The sequence below is a fragment of the Triturus cristatus genome, chromosome 12, assembly GCF_964204655.1.
Source record: "Triturus cristatus chromosome 12, aTriCri1.1, whole genome shotgun sequence".
NCBI lineage: Eukaryota > Metazoa > Chordata > Amphibia > Caudata > Salamandridae > Triturus > Triturus cristatus.
The window spans coordinates 11,771,129-11,795,041 of NC_140595.1; the positions used below are offsets into that span (position 1 = coordinate 11,771,129).

At 51.9% G+C, this 23,913-nt stretch overlaps 1 protein-coding gene across 2 annotated transcripts in view; it reads right to left on the bottom strand.

Annotated features, from left to right (window-relative positions):
- Positions 1-23,913, bottom strand: part of PALM (paralemmin) — a 269,190-nt gene that overhangs the window by 55,561 nt on the left and 189,716 nt on the right. For both annotated transcript variants that reach the window (XM_085638546.1, XM_085638545.1), the window contains exons 3-5: positions 17,727-17,807; positions 9,065-9,195; positions 3,433-3,562 (exon numbers count right to left, since the gene is read on the bottom strand). In XM_085638546.1, coding sequence (XP_085494672.1) covers positions 3,433-3,562; positions 9,065-9,195; positions 17,727-17,807 — 342 coding nt within the window. The remainder of the gene's footprint in view (positions 1-3,432; positions 3,563-9,064; positions 9,196-17,726; positions 17,808-23,913) is intronic.

Below are 23,913 nucleotides of genomic sequence, written 5' to 3' on the forward strand. Positions count from 1 at the left end.
ACAGAAGAGGCAATGGTATAGGCAGAACGCGGGTACCAGAGGGCACCACAGAGATCCTCCATTGCTGTGTCCCTGCTCCGAGGGCCCCCTGGTGTGATACAGAAGAGGCAATGTCACAGCGCGGGCACCAGAGGGCGCTACAGAGCTCCTCCATTGCTGTGTCCCTGCTCAGAGGGCTCTCTGGTGTGATACAGAAGAGGCAATGGCAGAGCGCGGGCACCAAAGAGCACCACAGAGCTCTTCCATTGCTGTGTCCCTGCTCAGAGGGCCCCCTGGTGTGATACAGAAGAGGCAATGGCAGAGCGCGAGCACCAGAGGGCACCACGGAGCTCTTCCATTGCTGTGTCCCTGCTCAGAGGGCCCCCTGGTGTGATACAGAAGAGGCAATGGCAGAGCACGGGCACCAGAGGGCACCACAGAGCTCTTCCATTGCTGTGTCCCTGCTCAGAGGGCCCCCTTGTGTAATACAGAAGAGGCAATGGCAGAGCGCAGGCACCAGAGGGCACCACGGAGCTCTTCCACTGCTGTGTCCCGACTCAGAGGACCCCCTGGTGTGATACAGAAGAGGCAATGGCAGAGCGTGGGCACCAGAGGGCACCACGGAGCTCTTCCATTGCTGTGTTCCTGTTCAGAGGGCCCCCTGGTGTGATACAGAAGAGGCAATTTCAGAGCGCGGGCACCAGAAGGCGCCACCGAGCTCTTCCATTGCTGTGTCCCTGCTTCGAGGGCCCCCTGGTGTGATACAGAAGAGGCAAGGGCAAAGCGCGGGCACCAGAGGGCGCCACCGAGCTCTTCCATTGCTGTGTCCCCGCTTCAGAGGCCCCCTGGTGTGATACAGAAGAAGCAATGGCAGAGCGCGGGCACCAGAGGGCGCCACCAAGCTCTTCCATTGCTGTTTCCCTGCTCAGAGGGCTCTCTGGTGTGATACAGAAGAGGCAATGGCAGAACGCAGGCACCAGAGGGCGCCACGGAGCTCTTCCATTGCTGTATCCCTGCTTCGAGGGCCCCCTGGTGTGATACAGAAGAGGCAAGGGCAGAGCGCAGGCACCAGAGGGCGCCACGGAGCTCTTCCATTGCTGTGTCCCTGCTCCAAGGGCCCCCTGGTGTGATACCGAAGAGGCACTGACAGAGCACCGGCACCAGAGGGCACCACAGAGCTCTTCCATTGCTGTGTCCCGGCTCAGAGGGCTCCCTGGTGTGATACAGAAGAGACACTGACAGAGCACACTTTACGGAAGAAGCAACGTTATTAAAATGTTGATTTTCCCGAAGTTTCTGTATATATTTAGGGCGATTCCGTTAATTTTTCCAAACTCCTTATTTGTGAAGATAGATAGACTTTGCTCTCGGTTCCTTTGGAGCTACAAAAGGTCAAGAAGAGCCATGAAATGGCTTATTATGCCACTTAGCCGAGGGGGGTGGGCTATTCCAAATTTTCGTTTGTATTATTATATTTCGATGCTCCAATACTGTCGTATTTTGATTTATGGTGAAACGGCTGTCCTGGATCCGGCTGTAACCCCTTCTATTTTTGAAATGGTCCTGGGCACGGAAGCACGGTACTTATTAGTTAGGGTTATCGAACCTAGCTATTACAAAAAAACTAGATTTAAAGTTTTGGCTGCAGCTTTTTTTGTTTGGAAAAAGATATGCTTGATGTGCGGGATAAATAAAGTAAATGGTTATACACCGATCGGGCTCCCCGGGACTGTATCCACAGTCTTTATGGACTCCGTCGCTCGAAAGTGGCGGCTGGCCGGCATCAGGACTGTGGGGGATATATGCGAACATGGCCAATTATTGTCTTATGCTTCTGTGAGTGAAAAATTTAATTTGGAAAGGGGGGATTTTTTCAAATACCTACAACTGCGCAGCTATGTAGACAGAGCTATCATAGAGGGCACATGCTCACTTGAGGGAGTTCCGATACTCAAGGTGTTAAGCTGTAAGGCGAATCTCTCACAACTATACAAAGAAGCTAGTCGCGGCCAGCAAGATGATCTCCAAATCCAGGAACTTAAATGGAATAGAAAGATAGGGCTTCTGAATCTAGACTTGCAGGAGTCGCTAGAAATGGCAAGCACTATCCTGTTTTCAGGGAGTTTAAAGAGCCAGTGCTTTATGTCAGTTTTCGATCTCTATTACACTCCAGCCAAGCTTGCAAAATGGAAGGTGGGAAGAGGGGACAAATGTGCACGCTGTGGTGAGAGCGCAGGCACCAGAGGGCGCCACGGAGCTCTTCCATTGCTGTGTCCCTGCTCCAAGGGCCCCCTGGTGTGATACAGAAGAGGCACTGACAGAGCACGGGCACCAGAGGGCACCACAGAGCTCTTCCATTGCTGTGTCCCTGCTCCGAGGGCTCCTGCTGTGATGCAGAAGAGGCGAGGGCGCCACAGAGCTTATCCATTGCTGTGTTCAGACGGAGCAGCCACTCACTTGCTGCAGCACTGGCATAACTCCTTTGTGGCAGAGGAGCATCGCCCCACTAGGTGGCAGCAGAGGTAAACAATTGAAAAATAAAATGATAATAAACCACTTTTGTTATCCTTTTATTTTTCTTCTTACCTGCAGCTGCCAGCCAGCGTGCATAGGGCGTGGCCTTGCACTCTGTGCAACAGCAGTGCGGAGGAGGGGTGATGGGCACTATTAAGTGCGCACAACTGTTTGGTTGGCCGTTCTAGGCTGGACAAACCGATATGCGCACTTAGCATTTCTCCACACAGCTGTGTTGTACTGCCGGGTGGAGAAAATCCTGTTGGTCCCAGTCCCTGTCTGAGCATCAAAAAAGGCGCTCAGAGCAATCCCAGCGCTGCCAGCATGAGAGCAACGTTGTGATTGGCATCTGGAAGCCTGCGCAGTGTGATCAGCCTCGGACCGGACCAGCATCAGGATCGGGAGAGGAGCAATGGAGAAGGTAAGTTCTCTGTTTTTTTTTTATTTTACCTGTCCGCCACCCCCCTTCACTGCTTCGGATCCCATGCAGCCGCCACTGTAAAGCAGTGCACTGGGATGGACGGCCCTGCCCGAAGCCCCGAGCAGCGCCTCCTAGGGGTGTCCCATCAGGCAAAGACAAGTAGATGACATTTCCCACCAACCACAACAACTGCTTATAGGAAGGCATCGGCCTTCACACACAGGGTGTGAAGGGCAGCTTCTGTCTGGGATCATGCAGTGATGCTCCGTGTGACAGTAGACGACTACACAGGCTGTGGAACAGCCTACTTGAACTCGCCGGGTGAGGCTCCTCCTTGCACGCACTGGGTGGGGCTCCTACTGGCACACAGAGAGGGGCATATACTTACACACACAGGGTGGGGCATCTACTTGCACACTGGATGGGATGGCCGCACAACCAGCATTGGCGCCCAGCTGCATAAAGAGGGTTCCGCACCTTCCTGTACCTCCTCTCCCCCAACAGGGTCATTCCCTTACCTTCTGCACGTCGTTCACTGCTCTCTTCAGCTCCTCCAGGTCCGCCGCCTTGGCCGCCTCTTCTGCCAGGTTCTCCTGTGTGGATGTGGCCGAGACTCCATTCTCCAGGATTTCCAGTTCCTTCTCCAGTCTGTGGGGATGGGGGCGGGTGGAGAGGGGAGGGAATAATACAGATTAAAGGCAGTTAGAAATTGTGATTGGTGCACCTGCCTCCTACAGCCTATGGAGGGGGCATGTACTCAGAGGTTTGCCTCTTCTCCTGTAGCCCATGGAGGGGACATGTTCTGTGAGTGATGAATTAGAAAAACAAACAGCAAGGTCAAAGCAAAGCACGACTTGTAGTACAATCTAGTGGAATAAAGACAACATCTTAAAAAGCATGGGTTGGGCAGAACTTGCAGAGTTTTACTCAGAGGAATTCCACGGAGTTACATTAAGACTGTGATATTATGCGGAGTTCTGTGAACTGGGGAAATTGGCGAGTCATTTGCTTGCACTGATTTGTAGTGCCGGGAGCTTTTTCCGCACTGAAAAATCAGTGCACACAGCACCCAATGGTGCGCCAGATGGCACTGCTTCTCAAGTTGGTTTGGCTGCCGCTGCCACTCGAGTAGATTTTCTACTCGAGCTGCAGCTTTCTCCCAGCGAACGGTCGTGACTACCAGTATTGGAAAAATACCACGGGTGCCCTCCTAGTACCTGGAAATCATGCTAGGAGACGCAAATTCTCGCTTGTACTCTCCAACTTAGTTGGTGAAATTTGGCTGAATCTCCGCATTACATGCGTAACGCAGAGTGGCCAAAACTCTGCCAACTCCGCCAACAAAGCAGAATTTATCGCCCACGCAGCAGTTTTAGAACTCTTCCAGCTGTATGTTTAATTTATGCACCAATATCCTGACGCAGATAGCATCCATCCCACAGCCAAACCTCCAACTGAAGATCCTTGTAGGAAATGGTCTCTATTAGCCGAATTGTCCTTATTGCCTCTCCTGGAACGGATGCCCTCCTGTGCCAACAATGGTGAGCACCGAGTCTTGTTCCCCATGGAGCTACACTCCCGTGGCCACCCACACAGGTCAGCTGTGCTGGTCTCCCTCCAGGAACACTGAGTGCTCTGGTTACAGAGGCGTTAAGCAGCCTCGACCTTCATGACTTGTGAGTTTGCCTTGAGGACACTCATACTTGAGGCAGCCTCGTAAAGGTCCCAGGAAGCTGTGACTGAACAACTTCCACTTTTCTGGAAGGCCATGGCTCCCCTTCCCACCTTTTTTTTTTCTTTTACAGAGTTTTATATAGCGGAACTTGACCCGGTATTGGGTATCAGAGCGCTTTACATAGCACCAGTTGCGCTACATGAGGACACATTCATCATTTTTGTTAGGCACGGGGAGATTAAGTGATTTGCCAAGAATCACAGGATGTTCAGCATCATTGCCGAGACTCGAACCCGGTTCCCCAGATTCGAGATCGACCGCCCTAGCCGTTAGGCAACTCCTCTCTCATCATGGCTTCAATGCACCCGTGCTCGCTGCCGGTAGGATCAGGCTCTCCGGTGGAGGATGCAACGCACCACCACTGGTTGCTGCACCTCTCATTCTTGGTCACCTCTCTGATGCGTTTGATACCACTGCCCACACCATTCTGCTCAGGAAACTGCTCTCTCTTGGTACTGCAGGGACCCCTCTTGTCTGGTTCACCTTAGTCCCCTCCAGCCACTCGTCCTCAATCTCCTGGTGCTGAGATCTATCCACTTCCACTTCCTCTCAGTGAGCGTCCTACGAGGTTCTGTCCCTGGGCCTCTCTTCTCTCACGCCACCTCTTCCCTGGGTACAGTTGTCTCCTCTTGTCACACACACCATCTACGTCCCTTCAGGTCTCTTCCTCATGTACTAACCAGACATGCCATGTCATACCACTCTCTGCCCCTAGGTGGCACTGCACTGACACTGCCATACCACTCCCTGCCCCTAGGTGGCACTGTGCTCCAATACTCAACTCTTCTAAGACTGACACCTCTACTCCCTGTCTTCTCCCCCCCTGCCAACTCCGCCTTCAGTTATCTTTTGTGTCAGTCTGAAGGTAGCCCAGAGGCATAAAGAGCTTTAAAAAAAAAAACTAAGTTACGTTGAATAGCTAAGAGAACCAATAATAAACATGTCTAGTGCAGGATGAAAACCAGCATAGCCCGGCTGTCGCCTTCACTCCTGCCACCCTTCAGCATCTCTTGGTACAAAGCTCTGTGCCCAGTTGCTTCTCTGGGAGCACCGCGATCTTACCAACCTTCATGACTGCTCTCAAAAACAAGCATTGGCAAAGCCAGTAGGTCCCACCTGATTCTGTGCGCTCTGCTAATGTAACGGTAGGTTCCTAGTTTGTAAGTACCCAGACATACATGCGTGCCTTCATATGTACTTACCTACACATGCAGGCATACATAAGTGACACCCCAGTATCAGTAAGGTAGCAAGGATGCCATGATCCCTAGTGCAACGCAAGCACAATGGCCCCTTTCACTGAGGCCGGGTTAATAAAACATAGCGCTGTCAGGGTTCAACGTGTGCTTCAGGACGCTGGATCCTAGTGCCACTGCACCTCCTGAACCAATGGTAGCTGCGGCCATGCCTGTATGGCTTCACTGTATCCCTTTCATCGTGCAATGAAGGTGACCCTCCCCTGCACAGTAGATACTTTCTGCGACCACCCTCCCACATGCACACCACAGACATGGATCGGTTGCTGTTGCTAGGAGCCCTACTGAACCCCCATCCCCTGTTTGATAGATTATTTCTGCCCCCCCCCCATAAACAGCACAGAAATGGATCAGTTGGTGTTGCTAGGTACCCTATTGAACCCCTAGCTACCACCCCTGCCCATGCCAACCCCCGCATCTGCAATGCTGGTGCCAGTGCCAGGGAACACGGAGTCCAGCGCTGATGCATGTTTCCTGGCAACCGTGGGGTGCGTTAGCTGGATTTAGGGATGGGGCTGTGGAACCCCCGAAACTGGCAGTGAGTTCCTACTTCATCCTGCCGAGAGGGATGGGGGCGGGGGGCCAGGCCTGCCCTCGGGAAACCCCAAAGTCAGCACTGCTGCCTGCGAGCTGGGAGCCTGAGAGGCGGGCGGCACTGGTCTCTCCTCCAGAAGGAGGGGGGGGGGGGGTGTAGGAGACAGGGAGCTTCAGAAACTGCCCATCCTGGGGGGTTGGAATCAATAGGGGCACCGGGCTGAAGACCCCAGACTGGTATTGCACAGACAGGCTGCCTGGAGGAGTTCACTGAGCCAAGGCACCGGTGCCCCCTGCAGTGGGGATACCATCACCGGTGCCGCTTGCATTGGGGATCCCATCACCGGTGCCCCCTGCATTGGGGATCCCATCACCGGTGCCCCTTGCAGTGGGGATACCATCACCGGTGCCCCCGCATTGAGGATCCCATCACCGATGCCCCCCGCATTGAGGATCCCATCACCGGTGCCCCCCGCATTGAGAATCCCATCACCGGTGCCCCCTGCATTGAGGATCCCATCACCGGTGCCCCCTGCATTGAGAATCCCATCACCGGTGCCCCCCGCATTGAGAATCCCATCACCGGTGCCCCCTGCATTGAGGATCCCATCACCGGTGCCCCCTGCATTGAGGATCCCATCACCGGTGCCCCCTGCATTGAGGATCCCATCACCGGTGCCCCTTGCATTGGGGATCCCATCACCGGTGCCCCCCGCATTGAGGATCCCATCACCGGTGCCCCCTGCACTGGGGATCCCATCACCGATGCCCCCTGCATTGAGGATCCCATCACCGGTGCCCCCTGCATTGAGGATCCCATCACAGGTGCCCCCTGCATTGAGGATCCCATCACCGGTGCCCCCCGCATTGAGGATCCCATCACAGGTGCCCCCTGCATTGAGGATCCCATCACCGGTGCCCCCTGCATTGAGGATCCCATCACAGGTGCCCCCTGCATTGAGGATCCCATCACCGGTGCCCCCTGCATTGGGGATCACACAGCACTGGTGCCTCCTCCATCGAGGGGGGCTCTGATCATACGGCACCGGTACCTCCTCCATCCTGTGGATGAGGCTCAGATCACACAGCGCCGCGTTGCAGGCGTGGTGGTGCACACTGACAGTGCCTCACTCAAGACATGGGCTGCAGGCATCACCCAGGCACCGGGGGGCCCACACATCAGTAGGGCCACATCTTACAATTATTAGCTAGACAAGCGCTGGCAGACTCTAGGTACGGGCTCTTGCAGCACATGTTGTCGAGGCTTCCCGCTGTGGGGTTGTCGGTGTTGTGAACAAGTGGTGCAGCAGGTGCAGTGGCCCCGGGGCCTGCGTGGGGCCCTCAGCACCCAGCTGTGCTTGTTTTACTAACAGTAGACCAAGGGTGGGGGTCCCTTTGCATGCTTGCCTTAGGGTCCCGGCAGCCCGGCCCATGTTGTTGCGTCCAGCACAGGTCTCCTTAGCGGCCCTCTATGATGCTGCTGCAGGGCTCCAGGCCTGGGGGATGGGTTTTCATCTTGTTTTACAAGCAGGGACTTATTTTTCCTGAAAGAATGAGGGCAAGTGAGAGTCCCCAACGTATCTGTAAGAAGGGGGGTGTGGGAGAAAATGTCCCGCCCTCCTCAAACCTCCGGTGGTGTTTGTTAGGCCTGAGTGGAGTCGGAGTTCCGCTATGTAGAAAACGCGGAGTTCCGCAAGCGATGGAGTGTGTTATGTCACACTGTTCGCACTGATTTTTAGTGCTGGGTGTTTGTCCCATGCTGTAAAATCAGCGCGAATGGCACCACGCGAAGCGCAAGAGGGTGCCTCTTCTTTTTGTCGCTCGAGTAGATATTATACTCAAGTGGCAGCTTCCTCAACGCGAACGGAAGGTTTCTCAACGCAAGCAGTAGCGACCATCCACGGCCGTCTGCGTTGACAAATCTCGCCGGAAGGTGGTCTGTGGTAAGAGTTTCCTAGCTCGCACTCACCAACTTAACATTGGTGAGCGCAAGTGAGGAAAAAACTCTACTCTGTGCAGAGGGGGAAAAACTCTGCAACCGGGGCGGAATTTCACGCTCAGGCCTAGTGTTTATTCAGCTCACAATCTCACCTTCAGGGGTTACTTGCAGTTCTGTCCTCTTCCACCAGAGGGTTCCTTTCCACCAGTCACCTTTCTATGGACCCCTTGCTCCTCCTTCCTGTCCTCACCGTCCTCAATACTACGTGCACACGTCACAGTAGTCATACTGTTACCATTAATGGTGCCTCAATCTCTCCCCTAATCCCAAGGGAGTGGGGAGTCACCCTCTCGCATACCATAAACTACAGGACGAAGATGTTGACAACCTCTATATCGTCAAGGAGAGCAGATATGGAAGAACAGTAAAGTCACACATCCCTACGTATATTTTTGTGCGTTCATATTTATGACATGGATATAGTGACACCCAAAGCCTAATCGTACCCAGCACGCCTTGGCATTGCCCTCCAATGACCTCCTCATTATCACCCAGATGGTCCTTCATCTCTACCCACCACCTCCAAGCGCTACAGTGTCCCCTCTGTGTCCACCCCCGCCATCAAGTGGCATGATTCTGTGGCATTCCCCCTGGGACCCTCTAGTCTGCGCCCTGCACCCCGGTACCTCTGAATGGCGTCTTCCAGTTCCTTGGCCTTCATTTCATCCTCCTGAATCTGCTTCTTCATCGCTTCGTCTTCTTCGGAGGCTGACGAAGGGGTGCCTTCCATCAGCCATCGCTCACGCAGAGCCTTGGACTGGAAGAGAGAAAGAGCCAGGTCACTTTGGCGCGTCTTCTTGTCACTCTCTCACACTAGAGAAGGGCGCGTGACGACAACTTCCAAAGCTTCTCCAGTGCAAGGTTCAAATCCCCAAAACTCTTCAGAGTTGAGGCGATGCCGCCATCTATATCCCATCCTGTATTCTGAAGCCGGGGTGCCACATTGGGAATCACACCGCCCCTTGCAGGTGTGGGGGTGAGGCACACCTGGAAGTCACAGTCATGCACAGTGAGGCTCAAAAGAAGTTCTTGTGTCCCCCAAAATGTGTGTGCACACAACCCCACATGCTCAAAAACCTCCAGCGGCAACGTGGAAGACCCCCGTGTCTTCCTATCTCCAGTGAGACTGGAAGTACGTCACGGCTAAGTGTACATCTCCACTCTGAGCCCATTAGCTGTTCCACAAAGGCCATTATCTCTCTCTGAAAGTCAGCAGTCCTTGCACGGACAGCAGCCCATTAGTACTCCTGGTTCCTGCTGACAAACGTCTCAAACCCCAGCACTCCCCCCCCCCCCACACTGAAGTCAACACCCTGTCACCATAGTCACAGGGGGTGGGCAGGAGTAGAAGCCATACCTGTAAGCCTCGAAGGGGTTAACATTTATTGTACTGTAACACTTCTATAGCGCTTTCACAGCTCTTGTTAAGGACCCAAGGAACTTTCTTGAAGGGCACGGTGAGTAGTCAGTCACTGCGTGTGTAGTGCGTGGGCGGGAGTAGGCGCAGCTAATAAGCAGATGTGGCAGGCAGGGGCGGATTCTCCATAGGGTTCTGGGGCTGCGCCCCCTGAAAATATGTCCTTCACATTTCTGTACAAATATTAAATAGATCGATTTATTTAGAGATAAGATCGTATCGCTAAACAAATTGATGTATTTAACTCTGGGCTGTCTGTCCCAGGCTGCCTGCCCCGCCTCCCTCTGAAGCAGGAGACAGAAGCCAGGCAGTAAGTCAACTTTCTGAACTGTGAGGCAGGACGCAGGGCTTACTGTTCTAAAGCCCCCCATAATGAATCAGTGCCATTGTGGCCTATGGCAGTACCTACTATAGTCCAGTAACACTTTCAGCGTCATGGTTTGGGGTGCTGGTGTCTCCATCCCAGTGTGAGAGCAGCCGTCAGTCATTCACAGGCATAGATCCCACCCTTTCCCATTCGTCACACAAAGGACTGAATGCATGCACATGTGTTTTAGTGCCTTGTTCTCGGTAATGATAAGTGCTAGAATGCTAATCTTATGTTATACATATTGTGCTGAGACCGCTGCTTACGCTAACCTCGCCCGCTGTGACACCCCAGGCCCTGGCTGCACGTCGCTGGCCCCGTGACAAGAGGAGCTGCTGTATTTGTTCACAGCAAAATGGATCCAAAAGACGGACAGGCCGGGGTTCTTGTTCCCTTGTGAAGTTAATCCAAATATCCGGGTCGAACACAAAGCGAGAGAACTGTGCTCACAGTAAAGAGAGTTATTTGCTGTGGGACTCTAAAACGGACCCTGCCGTCGTGCTCTTCACAACATTAATGCCAAACACATGGACTGATTTACTAACAATGAGCGTTAAAAACTTTAGGGCGATGCATGTCAGCGATTTAGTTCCTCTCTTATTTCAAGTTTTGCTTAATCTTGGGTCCCTCAAGGGTTAGCTATTTAATCAAGTTGTGTTTCTTTCTGTATTTTCTTTCTGTGCATACTTTCAGCTGTGCAGGTGTTTCTGAGGGGCTTTGATTGACAGCTCTAATGCTAACACTGAAGCCAAAGCAAAGTGCCTGTCAGTGGGTTGGCCTTTCTGCAGAGCACACAGAACAATGGTCTTCTATTTTGCAATTCTGTGAAAATGTGTGTGAAGGGGGTGCACAGATGGCAAAATATTTACAGGGCAGTGTTCACTGGGGCACACGTGTGGCTGTAGGAAAGTAGTGTGAGGATCGGATCACAAGCAGCACGTGCAGCGCCAGGCCAGGGACAGCAGTGTACATGGGGGCACACGAGTGGTTGTAGGAAAGCAGTGTGAGAGACAGATCACAAGCAGCATGCGCAGCACCAGGCCAGGGACAGCAGTGTACATGGGGGCACACAAGTGGTTGTAGGAAAGCAGTGTGAGGGGCGGATCACAAGCAGCACGCGCAGCGCAAGGGCAGGGACAGCAGTGTACATGGGGGCACACGAGTGGTTGTAGGAAAGCAGTGTGAGGGTCGGATCACAAGCAGCACGCGCAGCGCCAGGCCAGGGACAGCAGTGTACATGGGGCACACGAGTGGTTGTAGGAAAGCAGTGTGAGGGGCGGATCACAAGAAGCACGCGCAGCGCCTGGCCAGGGACAGCAGTGTACATGGGGGCACACGAGTGGTTGTAGGAATGCAGTGTGAGAGGCAGATCACAAGCAGAATGCGCAGCGCCAGGCCAGGGACAGCAGTGTACATGGGGCACACGAGTGGTTGTAGGAAAGCAGTGTGAGGGTCGGATCACAAGCAGCACGCGCAGCGCCTGGCCAGGGACAGCAGTGTACATGGGGCACACGAGTGGTTGTAGGAAAGCAGTGTGAGGGGCGGATCACAAGCAGACTGCGCAGCGCCAGGCCAGGGACAGCAGTGTACATGGGGGCACACGAGTGGTTGTAGGAAAGCAGTGTGAGGGTCGGATCACAAGCAGCACGCGCAGCGCCTGACCAGGGACAGCAGTGTACATGGGGGCACACGAGTGGTTGTAGGAAAGCAGTGTGAGAGGCAGATCACAAGCAGAATGCGCAGCTCCAGGCCAGGGACAGCAGTGTACATGGGGGCACACGAGTGGTTGTAGGAAAGCAGTGTGAGGGTCGGATCACAAGCAGCACGCGCAGCGCCAGGCCAGGGACAGCAGTGTACATGGGGCACACGAGTGGTTGTAGGAAAGCAGTGTGAGGGGCGGATCATAAGCAGCACGCGCAGCGCCTGGCCAGGGACAGCAGTGTACATAGGGGCACACGAGTGGTTGTAGGAAAGCAGTGTGAGAGGCAGATCACAAGCAGAATGCGCAGCGCCAGGCCAGGGACAGCAGTGTACATGGGGGCACACGAGTGGTTGTAGGAAAGCAGTATGAGGGTCGGATCACAAGCAGCACGCGCAGCGCCTGGCCAGGGACAGCAGTGTACATGGGGGCACTCGAGGGGGAACAACATTTACAACGCAACTTTTACAACGCACTACACTTACAATGCATTTTTTACAACGCAACATCCATTACAACGCATTCCATTACATAGCAAAACACTACAACGCATTTTTAAAAACTACCTTTACAACGCATTCCATTACATCGCATAATACCTTTACAACGCATACCATTACAACACATAATATTACACTACACTATCCAACACTTTCCCTACTGTTGCACCCCTTGGAGTTAGAATAGTAATTTTTACCCCTATACTATCCAACACTTACCCTACTGTTGCACCCCCTGGAGTTAGAATAGTAATTTTTACCCCTATACTATCCAACACTCACCCTACTGTTGCACCCCCTGGAGTTAGAATAGTAATTTTTACCCCTATACTATCCAACACTTACCCTACTGTTGCACCCCCTGGAGTTAGAATAGTAATTTTTACCCCTATACTATCCAACACTTTCCCTACTGTTGCACCCCTTGGAGTTAGAATAGTAATTTTTACCCCTATACTATCCAACAATTACCCTACTGTTGCACCCCCTGGAGTTAGAATAGTAATTTTTACCCCTATACTATCCAACACTTACCCTACTGTTGCACCCCCTGGAGTTAGAATAGTAATTTTTACCCCTATACTATCCAACACTTTCCCTACTGTTGCACCCCCTGGAGTTAGAATAGTAATTTTTACCCCTATACTATCCAACACTTACCCTACTGTTGCACCCCCTGGAGTTAGAAAAGTAATGTTTACCCCTATACTATCTAATACTTACCTTAAATGCAATTTAATATTATGCGTTGTAATGGTATGCGTTGTAAAGGTAGTATGCGATGTAATGGAATGCGTTGTAAAGGTAGTTTTTAAAAATGCGTTGTAGTGTCATGCTATGTAATGGAATGCGTTGTAATGGATGTTGCGTTGTAAAAAATGCGTTGTAAGTGCGTGCGTTGTAAAAGTGTGCGTTGTAACGACATACATCCGCACACGAGTGGTTGTAGGAAAGCAGTGTGAGGGGCGGATCACAAGCAGAATGCGCAGCGCCAGGCCAGGGGCAGCAGTGTACATGGGGGCACACGAGTGGTTGTAGGAAAGCAGTGTGAGGGTCGGATCACAAGCAGCACGCGCAGCGCCTGGCCAGGGACAGCAGTGTACATGGGGGCACACGAGTGGTTGTAGGAAAGCAGTGTGAGAGGCAGATCACAAGCAGAATGCGCAGCGCCAGGCCAGGGACAGCAGTGTACATGGGGGCACACGAGTGGTTGTAGGAAAGCAGTGTGAGGGTCGGATCACAAGCAGCACGCGCAGCGCCAGGCCAGGGACAGCAGTGTACATGGGGCACACGAGTGGTTGTAGGAAAGCAGTGTGAGGGGCGGATCACAAGCAGCACGCGCAGCGCCAGGCCAGGGACAGCAGTGTACATGGGGCACACGAGTGGTTGTAGGAAAGCAGTGTGAGAGGCAGATCACAGGCAGCACGTGCTGCACCAGTGCTGCGCCATGCATGGAGGGGGCTGGACAGTCCCTCCCGAGCTGGACATGTGCCTCTAGTGTGTACACCAGGAGAGCAACGCTACACCCCACGCTGATGTAATTGTATTTATATAGCGCCTACTACCCCTGACGAGGCGTCGAAGCACTTTTCGGTGAGTAGCACGCTGCTCTGAAACCCATAAAGGATTAGTGGTGGATTAGTAGAGGGAACTGTGAGTGTAGTATTAGTGTGTCGAGAGGTACCGCGGCCTGGACTCTTAGTGGCACAGCATGGTGGGCATGGGCACATTCACCCATAAAAGGGCAGCTGCGCTTTCAGTGGGCGGGCACAGCAGGGTCTGTCTCTTTTAGGCCAGCCCCAGAGCTTCTCAGGCCGGCTCCTGCCCCCTCATGCGTCCGCACAAGGCCTCTTCACAGACCTGTGATGCCTCCATGGGGGCTGGTGCTACAGGCCGCCACCTGCGCCCCCTCCTTCTCAGCTACAGTCCTGCTTGGACCCCAGACCTCACAGGAAGTGGTCAGACCCAGCGCCCAGAGGATATGAGGGAAGATGCAGCGCTGTCTGGCCTGCTGCCAGCCGACCGGTAATGGGCCTGCCACCCACTGCCCGCTCGCACCAGCCTCCTGAGGCCAGCCTTCAGAGAGCAGGGGCAGGAGGCAGGAGCAGGCTTCCCCTCTCCGAGCTGCTTACTCCACCAGAAAAACCTTTTACTGCTGCACTTAGAGCCGCCAGCAGTTTTTAATACAATCACTCAATATTCCGAGAGGATGGACGTGCTCCTGAAAGAGGCTGTGGGCCGGAGGAGGGGGCTGTGGTGTGGATATTAAGAGGGCCTGACTTGTAGCAGTGACTGGGAAATCGAAGACAGGTCCTCTGTACTGACATTCGGTGTGACCTTGGGCATCAGTTAAATGAACATGCCCCTCAGTTAATTCAGCTATAATCGCAGGGGTCGGATGTTTCAAACTTTTTACCTGTCACAAACCCTCCGACTCATTAAATCCCCTTAAATGCAATTTGGGATTTATTAAACACATTTACTGATTCAGAAAAGTCTTTCGGAATCAGTCATTGGGTTTAGAAATGAATTATCAATCGCAATTTGGAAAGGGTGAGTTGTGAGCATCTGCTCCTCATATAGCAATGGTTTGCGTATTCTGGACACAGAGCATCGATCAGTTACGAACTCCTCAAAGGAGGTGGAAACTCATTCACAGTGAGGAAGAGGTCGAGGTTTTGGGTATCGGGGTGTCCGCCTCGGGGCAAGTAGGTTCCACCTGAAGTTTTACAAAACTGAAAACATTTTTGTGGTTTTAATGCAACACTGTTTCCTTTACGGTATATGCCTCCTTTAATAAGAATAATAAAACCTTTTCCGTTTTGGAATGCAATCACAGAGATGGTGGTCTGCTGTCATTTGCAGGAATGCAACATTGGTGCAGGGTGGAGTGGTGAGAATTCAAGATCTTTATAGGGTGGAGTGGTGAGAATCAAAGACCTTTATAGGGTGGAGTGGTGAGAATTGAAGATCTTTATAGGGCGGAGTGGTGAGAATTGAAGATCATTATAGGGTGGAGTGGTGAGAATTGGAGATCTGTATAGGGTGGAGTGGTGAGAATTGGAGATCTTTATAGGGTGGAGTGGTGAGAATTCTTGATAGGGTGGAGTGGTGAGAATTAGAGATCTTAATAGGGTGGAGTGGTGAGAACTAGATCTTTATAGGGTGGAGTGGTGAGAATAAAAGATCTTTGTAGGGTGGAGTGGTGAGAACTAGATCTTTATAGGGTGGAGTGGTGAGAATTAAAGATCTTTGTAGGGTGGAGTTGTGAGAATCAAAGATCTTTATAGGGTGGAGTGGTGAGTATCAAAGATCTTTAGAGCTCTATAGGGTGGAGTGGTGAGAGTCAAAGATCTTTATAGGGTGGAGTGGTGAGAATTAAAGATCTTTGTAGGGTGGAGTGGTGAGAATTGGAGATCTTTATAGGGTGGAGTGGTGAGAATTAGATATCTTGATAGGGTGGAGTGGTGAGAATTAGAGATCTTAATAGGGTGCAGTGGTGAGAACTAGATCTTTATAGGGTGGAGTGGTGAGAATTAAAGATCTTTGTAGGGTGGAGTTGTGAGAATCAAAGATCTTTATAGGGTGGAGTGGTGAGAATCAAAGATCTTTAGAGCTCTATAGGGTGGAGTGGTGAGAGTCAAAGATCTTTATAGGGTGGAGTGGTGAGAATTAAAGATCTGTGTAGGGTGGAGTTGTGAGAATCAAAGATCTTTATAGGGTGGAGTGGTGAGAATTAAAATTATTTATAGGGCAGTGATGAGTTTTAAATATTTTTATAGGGTGGAGTCATGCGCATTAAAGTTCTTTAGAGGGTGGAGTGGTGAGAATTAAAGACCTTGGGGTGGAGTGGTGGAATTAAAGATCTTGAATGGTTGAGTGGTGAGAATTGAAGATCTTGGAGGGCGGAGTGGGCGAATTAAAGATCTTGGAGGGTGGAGTGGTGAGAAATAAAGATCTTGGAGGGCCAAGTGGTGGAATTAAAGATCTTGGAGGGCGAAGTGGTGAGAATTAAAGATCTTGGAGGGCAAGGTGGTGGAATTAAAGATCTTGGGGAGGGGGGTGGAGTGCTGAGAATCAAAGATCTTTATAGGGTGGAGTGGTGAGAATCAAAGATCTTTAGAGGGTGGAGTGGTGAGAATTAAAGATCTTTGTAGGGTGGAGTGGTGAGAATTGAAGATCATTATAGGGTGGAGTGGTGAGAATTGGAGATCTTTATAGGGTGGAGTGGTAAGAATTAGATATCTTGATAGGGTGGAGTGGTGAGAATTAGAGATCTTTATAGGGTGGAGTGGTGAGAATTAAAGATCTTAATAGGGTGGAGTGGTGAGAACTAGATCTGTGTAGGGTGGAGTGGTGAGAATTAAAGATCTTTGTAGGGTGGAGTTGTGAGAATCAAACATCTTTATAGGGTGGAGTGGTGAGAATCAAAGATCTTTAGAGCTCTATAGGGTGGAGTGGTGAGAGTCAAAGATCTTTATAGGGTGGAGTGGTGAGAATTAAAGATCTTTGTAGGGTGGAGTTGTGAGAATCAAAGATCTTTATAGGGTGGAGTGGTGAGAATTAAAACTATTTATAGGGCAGTGATGAGTTTTAAATATTTTTATAGGGTGGAGTCATGAGCATTAAAGTTCTTTAGAGGGTGGATTGGTGAGAATTAAAAACCTTGGGGTGGAGTGGTGGAATTAAAGATCTTGAATGGTTGAGTGGTGAGAATTGAAGATCTTGGAGGGCGGAGTGGGCGAATTAAAGATCTTGGAGGGTGGAGTGGTGAGAAATAAAGATCTTGGAGGGCCAAGTGATGGAATTAAAGATCTTGGAGGGCGAAGTGGTGAGAATTAAAGATCTTGGAGGGCAAGGTGGTGGAATTAAAGATCTTGGGGGGGGGGTGGAGTGCTGAGAATTAAAGATCTTGGAGGGCGGAGTGGTGAGAATTAAAGATCTTGGAGGGCCAAGTGGTGGAATTAAAGATTTTGGAGGGCCAAGTGGTGGAATTAAAGATCTTGGAGGGCCAAGCGGTGGAATTAAAGATCTTGGGGGGTGGATTGGTGAGAATTAAAGATCTTGGGGGGTGGAGTGGTGAGAATTAAAGATCTTGGAGGACAGAGTGCTGAGGGCCTTATAAGGCTTTAGTGAAGATGAATTAAAAGAATCTGCTTGAGATGAAAAGCTTTGTTCACTTTTAATTTGGAATCTTCTCAGATAATGGACAGAGAGGCTTTCCAGGGTGGAGGTTGCAGGATGCGCCCTAGTTGGCATGTATGCTCCATCTTGGCACCGGTTCTGGCCGTCGGTCTTTGCTCACCTTGAGATGTTGCACCTGACGCCGGTCGTCCTCCAGCTGACGTCTTTTATTCTCAATCTCTGTTTGGCGTTTTCTCTTTTCCTGAAACGACACAAAAAGCAGTGTGATACTCACATCCAGGGGAAGGCCTGGGACTAGGAAGGAACAGAGTTGTTTTAGCCACCTTCTTTAAAGAAAAGTTTCAAAATGTGAACAGAACTATAAGATCCCTGCTGGTGAACTACATTCTACGACACGCTTCAGTGGGAGAACTTTTGGAGGCCGTTAAAGAATTCACCCATCATTTAGCTGCCGGGGTCAGTTCCCCGTGTGATGCTAGCCGTGAGGGCCTTGGTGAGACGTGTGTTCTCTGTAACCCAAGAACTTTAGAGCACTGCTGAGGACTCCTCCCGTGGTGGATGCAAAGATGGAGGTCTGCAAAGGGTGAATGCCGATGGCCATGGAGGAGACGGTGTTTCCTCCCCGGCTTCACCACAAGTCCGTGTCCCTATGCACGAGCCTTCAGACACCATTTCTACACACCAGGATCACCTCAGATTTCTTGTAACAGATTCCTAAATATCCATGGTCATTCCATCCCCAAGAAGCTCTGCAGATCCCCTTCTGCAACGCCCGGGCAGATACCACAGGTGAGGGGTCTTCCTCTTCTGGTTTCTTTTGTGATTTACTCTTATATTTGGTTCATCATCAGAGGAGCGCACAGCTCTATGTGCTTCCCGATGAAGGCCCACCTTTCTCCTGAACTTCCCTGTAACTCTTCAGACTTGAACCCAATCATGTCTGCTTTTCTTACATGTGATTCACATTGGACCTGTGTTTCCCACATGCAATGGAGTGTTATCATCTGTTAATCACCCTTTCCACTTATTCAACACCCTTGCTTTCATGACTGGATACTAATCATAGGGTGGGGGCCATTACCAGCCCTTAACGCCACCAGGCAATAGCTCTAAACAGGCAGCGCAGTGGATACATGTGTGGTTAGATGGCACACGCCGCACAACACTGAGGGGAGCTTCGCTGACATTGTTTGGCATCAAAAGTCTATTTCTTTCCAGCGTTTAGACTCCTTTCAAAAAACTCCACAACAGAACCTGACATTTGTCCCCAAAGCGCAAAGACAGCTCCGCGCTGCCAAGGAGGGCTCCGACAGAGGAACTGAGGGGAACGGTTGTAGTGCAGGCTAAGGGGTGATGGGGAACCCCAGAACACGAAGCAGCAGAGGGGCTTGGATAGAAGGAGGGGGACTGGTCCGGGGGCACCGAGGCATTGCTGCCCTCTGGTCCCTCAGGTAGCCTCAGCACCATCTGCACAGCTACTAGCCCAAATGACCAGAAAGGGGTGTAGTAGGGAGTGGAGAGGGTCCCTGGCTATGGCCGGCTCTGGAGCCCGTCTGCTCACCATAGGGCCTGTAAGTTTCTGGGTTTAGTGGAACAGTTTAATGCTAAAACCAGTCATGGAGTCACGAGGACGGACGGAACTCGACAAGACCCCTCGTGCCCAGTGACTCACACTTTCCCTCCCGTGAGTTCCTTATCGGACACGTGCCCCTCAATCATCCAGACTAATCAGATGGGCAGACAGACAGACAGATGGATGGATGGATAAAGGCTCCCTCTGTAGAATAACACTCATTGAATGGGTGGACAGACAGAGCCTTTTCTCGTAGAATAAGACACATTTGGGCCTGTATTACACACAGCGTGCCCTGTCCTTGCTTGCACCACAGCGCACCTTCGATCAGCGACTTCCAGGCCTGCGGTTGTGGTGGGGGACACAAGCGAGCTCACTGGAGCAGGAACTGCCAGGGAGGGGTTAGGACAGTGGGGCAATGAACCTCTCATTGGAAATGAATCAGTCCTTTGCTCGCTCGAGCCACGGCCCTGGGAGGACGAGCCCCTGACCCGCACACCCACAGTCTGGCCCTAGAAGGCCCGGAGGGGGCTCCCTTACAGGACCTCGCCTGGACCGAGGCCGTGCCTTGCAGTGTGCGGTGCAACACGAAGACCCTGCGATCCCAGCTCTCACCGCCAGGTGGCAGCCTCCGGCAGGGAAACGGTTTATTTGGGGCTTCAAGGAGCACAGATGCTGTCAGGGGCGCTGCTATGTACCAGCAGCAAACACTGAACACACCCCGTTCACACGCACGCAAGCACGGGCGTGGGCCTGCCACGTGCTGCACGCACTGCTCCAGCGCACTTGCAGCCGCCAGGGCTCTCTAGGCGCTGTCTGCCGCAATAGGCGATATCCTGACAGGCCCTTCAGCTTCCTAGAGCTGAGAAGGCTGTGTAAGGAGCGGGTAGGCCGAGAGAGGGACGACTCCTCGCACGCACCGTGTGATCCCGGCAGAGGACTCCCATGGTATGTAATACTGGGGTCTTTCACGGGGAGACCAGAGTCTGAAAACTAAAAAAAAACTGGAATCTTCAGCAAACATAGAAGAAGGACTACACGTTTGCCGCCACTCAACAGCAGAATGACGACTGTATGACAGCGCTCAGCAACGCAGAAAAGGCACCGAGTCATTAAGGGTGAGAAATAGAACTTGTACCCAAATAACTAATTGTGTTAATTAAGAGCCTAATAAAGAGCGTGGATATACACTCACCAGGGCTACGGCCCAACCGGCTGCCCTAATCCTGGGAAACACATACCACCCCCCCCACCCCATTCCCCCCCTCCCGCAGTGACGTCACTCTAAATGATGGGGGCCCCTGGCCTCGGGGCACTGACATAGTGCGCAGAGACCCTGAGGCCAGTCCTTGAGGGTAGCTGGGGCCAGCCTGGTCTCGGGGCTTGGACTCCATGCAGAGACCTTGAGTCCCGTCCTAGAGGGTAGCTGGGCACAGCCTGGCCTTGGGGCATGGGCAGTGCAGAGACCCTGAGGCCAGTCCTAGAGGGTAGCTGGGCACAGCCTGGCCTCGGGGCACAGACAGTGTGCAGAGACCCTGAGGCCAGTCCTTGAGGGTAGCTGGGCACAGCCTGGCCTTGGGGCACGGACAGTGTGCAGAGACCCTGAGGCCAGTCCTTGAGGGTAGCTGTGCACAACCTGGCCTCGGGAAATGGACTCTGTGCAGAGACCCTGAGGCCAGTCCTTGAGGGTTCCTGGGTGCAGTCTGGTCTCGGGCCTGGAGTGTGTGCAGAGACCTTGAGCCCATCTCCAACCTTCCGTTCCTCGCGAAAATCCTCGAAAAATGTGTCCTACTCCAACTGAACCAGCACGTCGACAATTGCAATCTCCTGGATTCTCACCAGTCGGGCTTTAGCAAGGGATGTAGCACAGGAACAGCTGTACTAATACTAAATATAGCAGATGACATCTACAAATCTCTGGATGCTGGACGATGCTGTCTGCTTATCCTCCTAGACCTATCAGCGGCCTTCAACACGGTTGACCACAACCTTCTTCTATACATCTTCAAACAACGGATTGAAGCTGACATCTTGGTTCTGCAATGGTTCACATCATTTCTTCATAACCGCTCTCAACAAATAAAAATAAATAACTCAACTTCAGATACCTCAGCTATAACCAGAGGTTTTTCCCAAGGCTCGGTCCTCTCACCTACACTCTTCAATATCTACACGGAGTCCCTCACCATCATACTTAAACACCAAAGACCCCTACCACCTCTGTGTGGACGACATCCACCTTTAACTGGAAATATCCTCTCCAGATGGCATACGCAGACTAAATGATACGCTCATAAATATCCAAAACTGGCTATCACACAACCACCTGAAAGTCACCCACGAAAAGACAGACATTCTTTTCCTCTCCTACAATGGACAGACCCCCCAGATCCAAGAGTGGCTAAAGCTTATCAATTCTCTGAACTGCAATCTGTCCTTGGCTGGTTCCACCAAACCGCTGGGGATCCCACCAGGCCAAAGCCTGAACATGAGCTCACACATAGAAAATACAGCGAGGAGCGCCTTCCACAACATAAAACTCCTTAATAAAATCAGCCTTTCCTCAGTTGGATGATCTCAAAACTGCAACGCAAGCGCTGGTTCTGTCCATATTAGACTATGGGAACGCTACCCTCACTGGCATTCCGAAGTCCCACTTAGCCCCCGTGAAAACCACTCTAAACGCAGCAGCAAAGATGTTCACTGGAGTCAAAAGACACAATCACGTCTCCCCCTCACTGAAAGATCTAAAGTGGCTTCCAATTGAAGCTTGCTGTCGCTTCAAAACTGCTCGTCTCATTCACAAAGTCTTTAACACTGGTAAACCAGCCTACCTGGTGACCAAACTCACTAAGGGAGGCCAGTCGAGAGGCCTAAGAAGCACCAACGCTCTACTTCTCATCCCCCAAAGAAACATAAACAAAAAGCCCTGTCTCGCTCCTTCGCGGGTAATGCCCCCAAAATCTGCAACACCCTACCAGGAGATGCCAGGACCAATCCCTCCTTCATGATCTTACAAAGACAACTAAAGGATCTTCTCCTCGCTCAGCACTTTAACCCTCTGGACAGTAAATCATTGCACTTTTTAGCAGCCTACAATCCAGTAACTCTCGACCCTTAATATTTACCCCTACTTATGGCTGTCTGTCTGTTTCTTTATTACCTGTGTAAATGTTGTAAAGCACCCTGGTACCCACAGGCCTTCCCAGGGCTGTATAAACCACTCTTAAAAAATAAATAAAGTCCTTGAGGGTAGTGCAGTGCAGCCAGGCCTTGGGGAATGGACTGTGTGCAGAGACCCTGAGGCTAGTCCTTGAGGGTAGCTGAGACAGCCTGGCCTCGCGGCACAGACAGTGCAGAGACCCTGAGGCCAGTCCTTGAGGGTAGCTGGGCACAGTCTGCCCTTGGTGCACAGACAGTGCAGAGACCCTGAGGCCAGTCCTAGAGGGTAGCTGGGACAGCCTGGCGTCAGGGCACGGACTGTGCAGAGACCCTGAGGCCAGTCCTTGAGGGTAGCTGGGCACAGCCTGGCCTGTGCGCACGGACAGTGCAGAGACCCTGAGGCCAGTCCTTGAGGGTAGCTGGGCACAGCCTGGCCTGGGCGCACGGACAGTGCAGAGACCCAGAGGCCAGTCCTTGAGGGTAGCTGGGACAGCCTGGCGTCAGGGCACGGACTGTGCAGAGACCCTGAGGCCAGTCCTTGAGGGTAGCTGGGCACAGCCTGCCCTCGGCGCACGGACAGTGCAGACACCCTGAGGCCAGTCCTTGAGGGTAGCTGGGCACAGCTTGGCCTCGTGGAATGGACAGCGCAGAGACCCTATGGCCAGTCCTTGAGGGTAGCTGGGCACAGCCTGGCCTCGGCGCACGGACAGTGCAGAGACCCTGAGGCCAGTCCTTGAGGGTAGCTGGGCACGGCCTGCCTCGGGGCACGGACAGTGTGCAGAGACCCTGAGGCCGCTCCTTGAGGGTAGCTGGGCACGGCCTGCCTCGGGGCATGGACAGTGCAGACAGTCAGAGCTGGTGAACACGGGGCCCCGCGCATCGATCAGTCTTCTAGGAACTGACTGCGGCTGGGAAAAGCTGCCCTGGGGGAAAGTGTGTATGAGATGCTCATACTGTGTCTTAACAAGAGACTACTCCAGGGCGGAGTGTCTCTACAGGACACTGCTCCAGGGTTGAGTGTCTGTACAAGACCCTGCTCCTGTTGTAGGGATTCTGCTTATGCACAGAACTATGCGCAGGAACCCAGGACCTCAGAGAATTGTGGTGTACCAAAAACTCCCCTCAGAACCCAGAACCCCTTATCCGACTAGCTTAGTGTCCCATTCGTTATCCGAGATCTAGCTCGGCGGTCCCAATGTATAGACAACCCAGAACAAGCGACTTAGAATATTCTCAGGAATGGTGGGAATCAGAAATACCTTTTCGTTATTATTCTCATATCAGTCCACAACAGAATAAACAGAGACACGGTTAAAGTTTAAAGAGTTTAATTTATAAACCTCGCGTCCTAAGATGCAGTATTTTGGCTAACATAAGCAGACAAATGGTTAAGATCAGAACCATCAGCATTGTTACAATACCATAGAAAATGAAAGGAGCAATCATAATAAAATGACAGTGCAAAACAACCACCCTCCTTTCGCTACTAAACTACTAGTATTATTATTAGACTATTAGAAGGTCTCTAGACTTGAATGGGGAACCCCATACCGTATAGGTCAGCTTAGTGGAAACATCACTACACTCCAGGACTCAGTGGCTCTACAAGAGA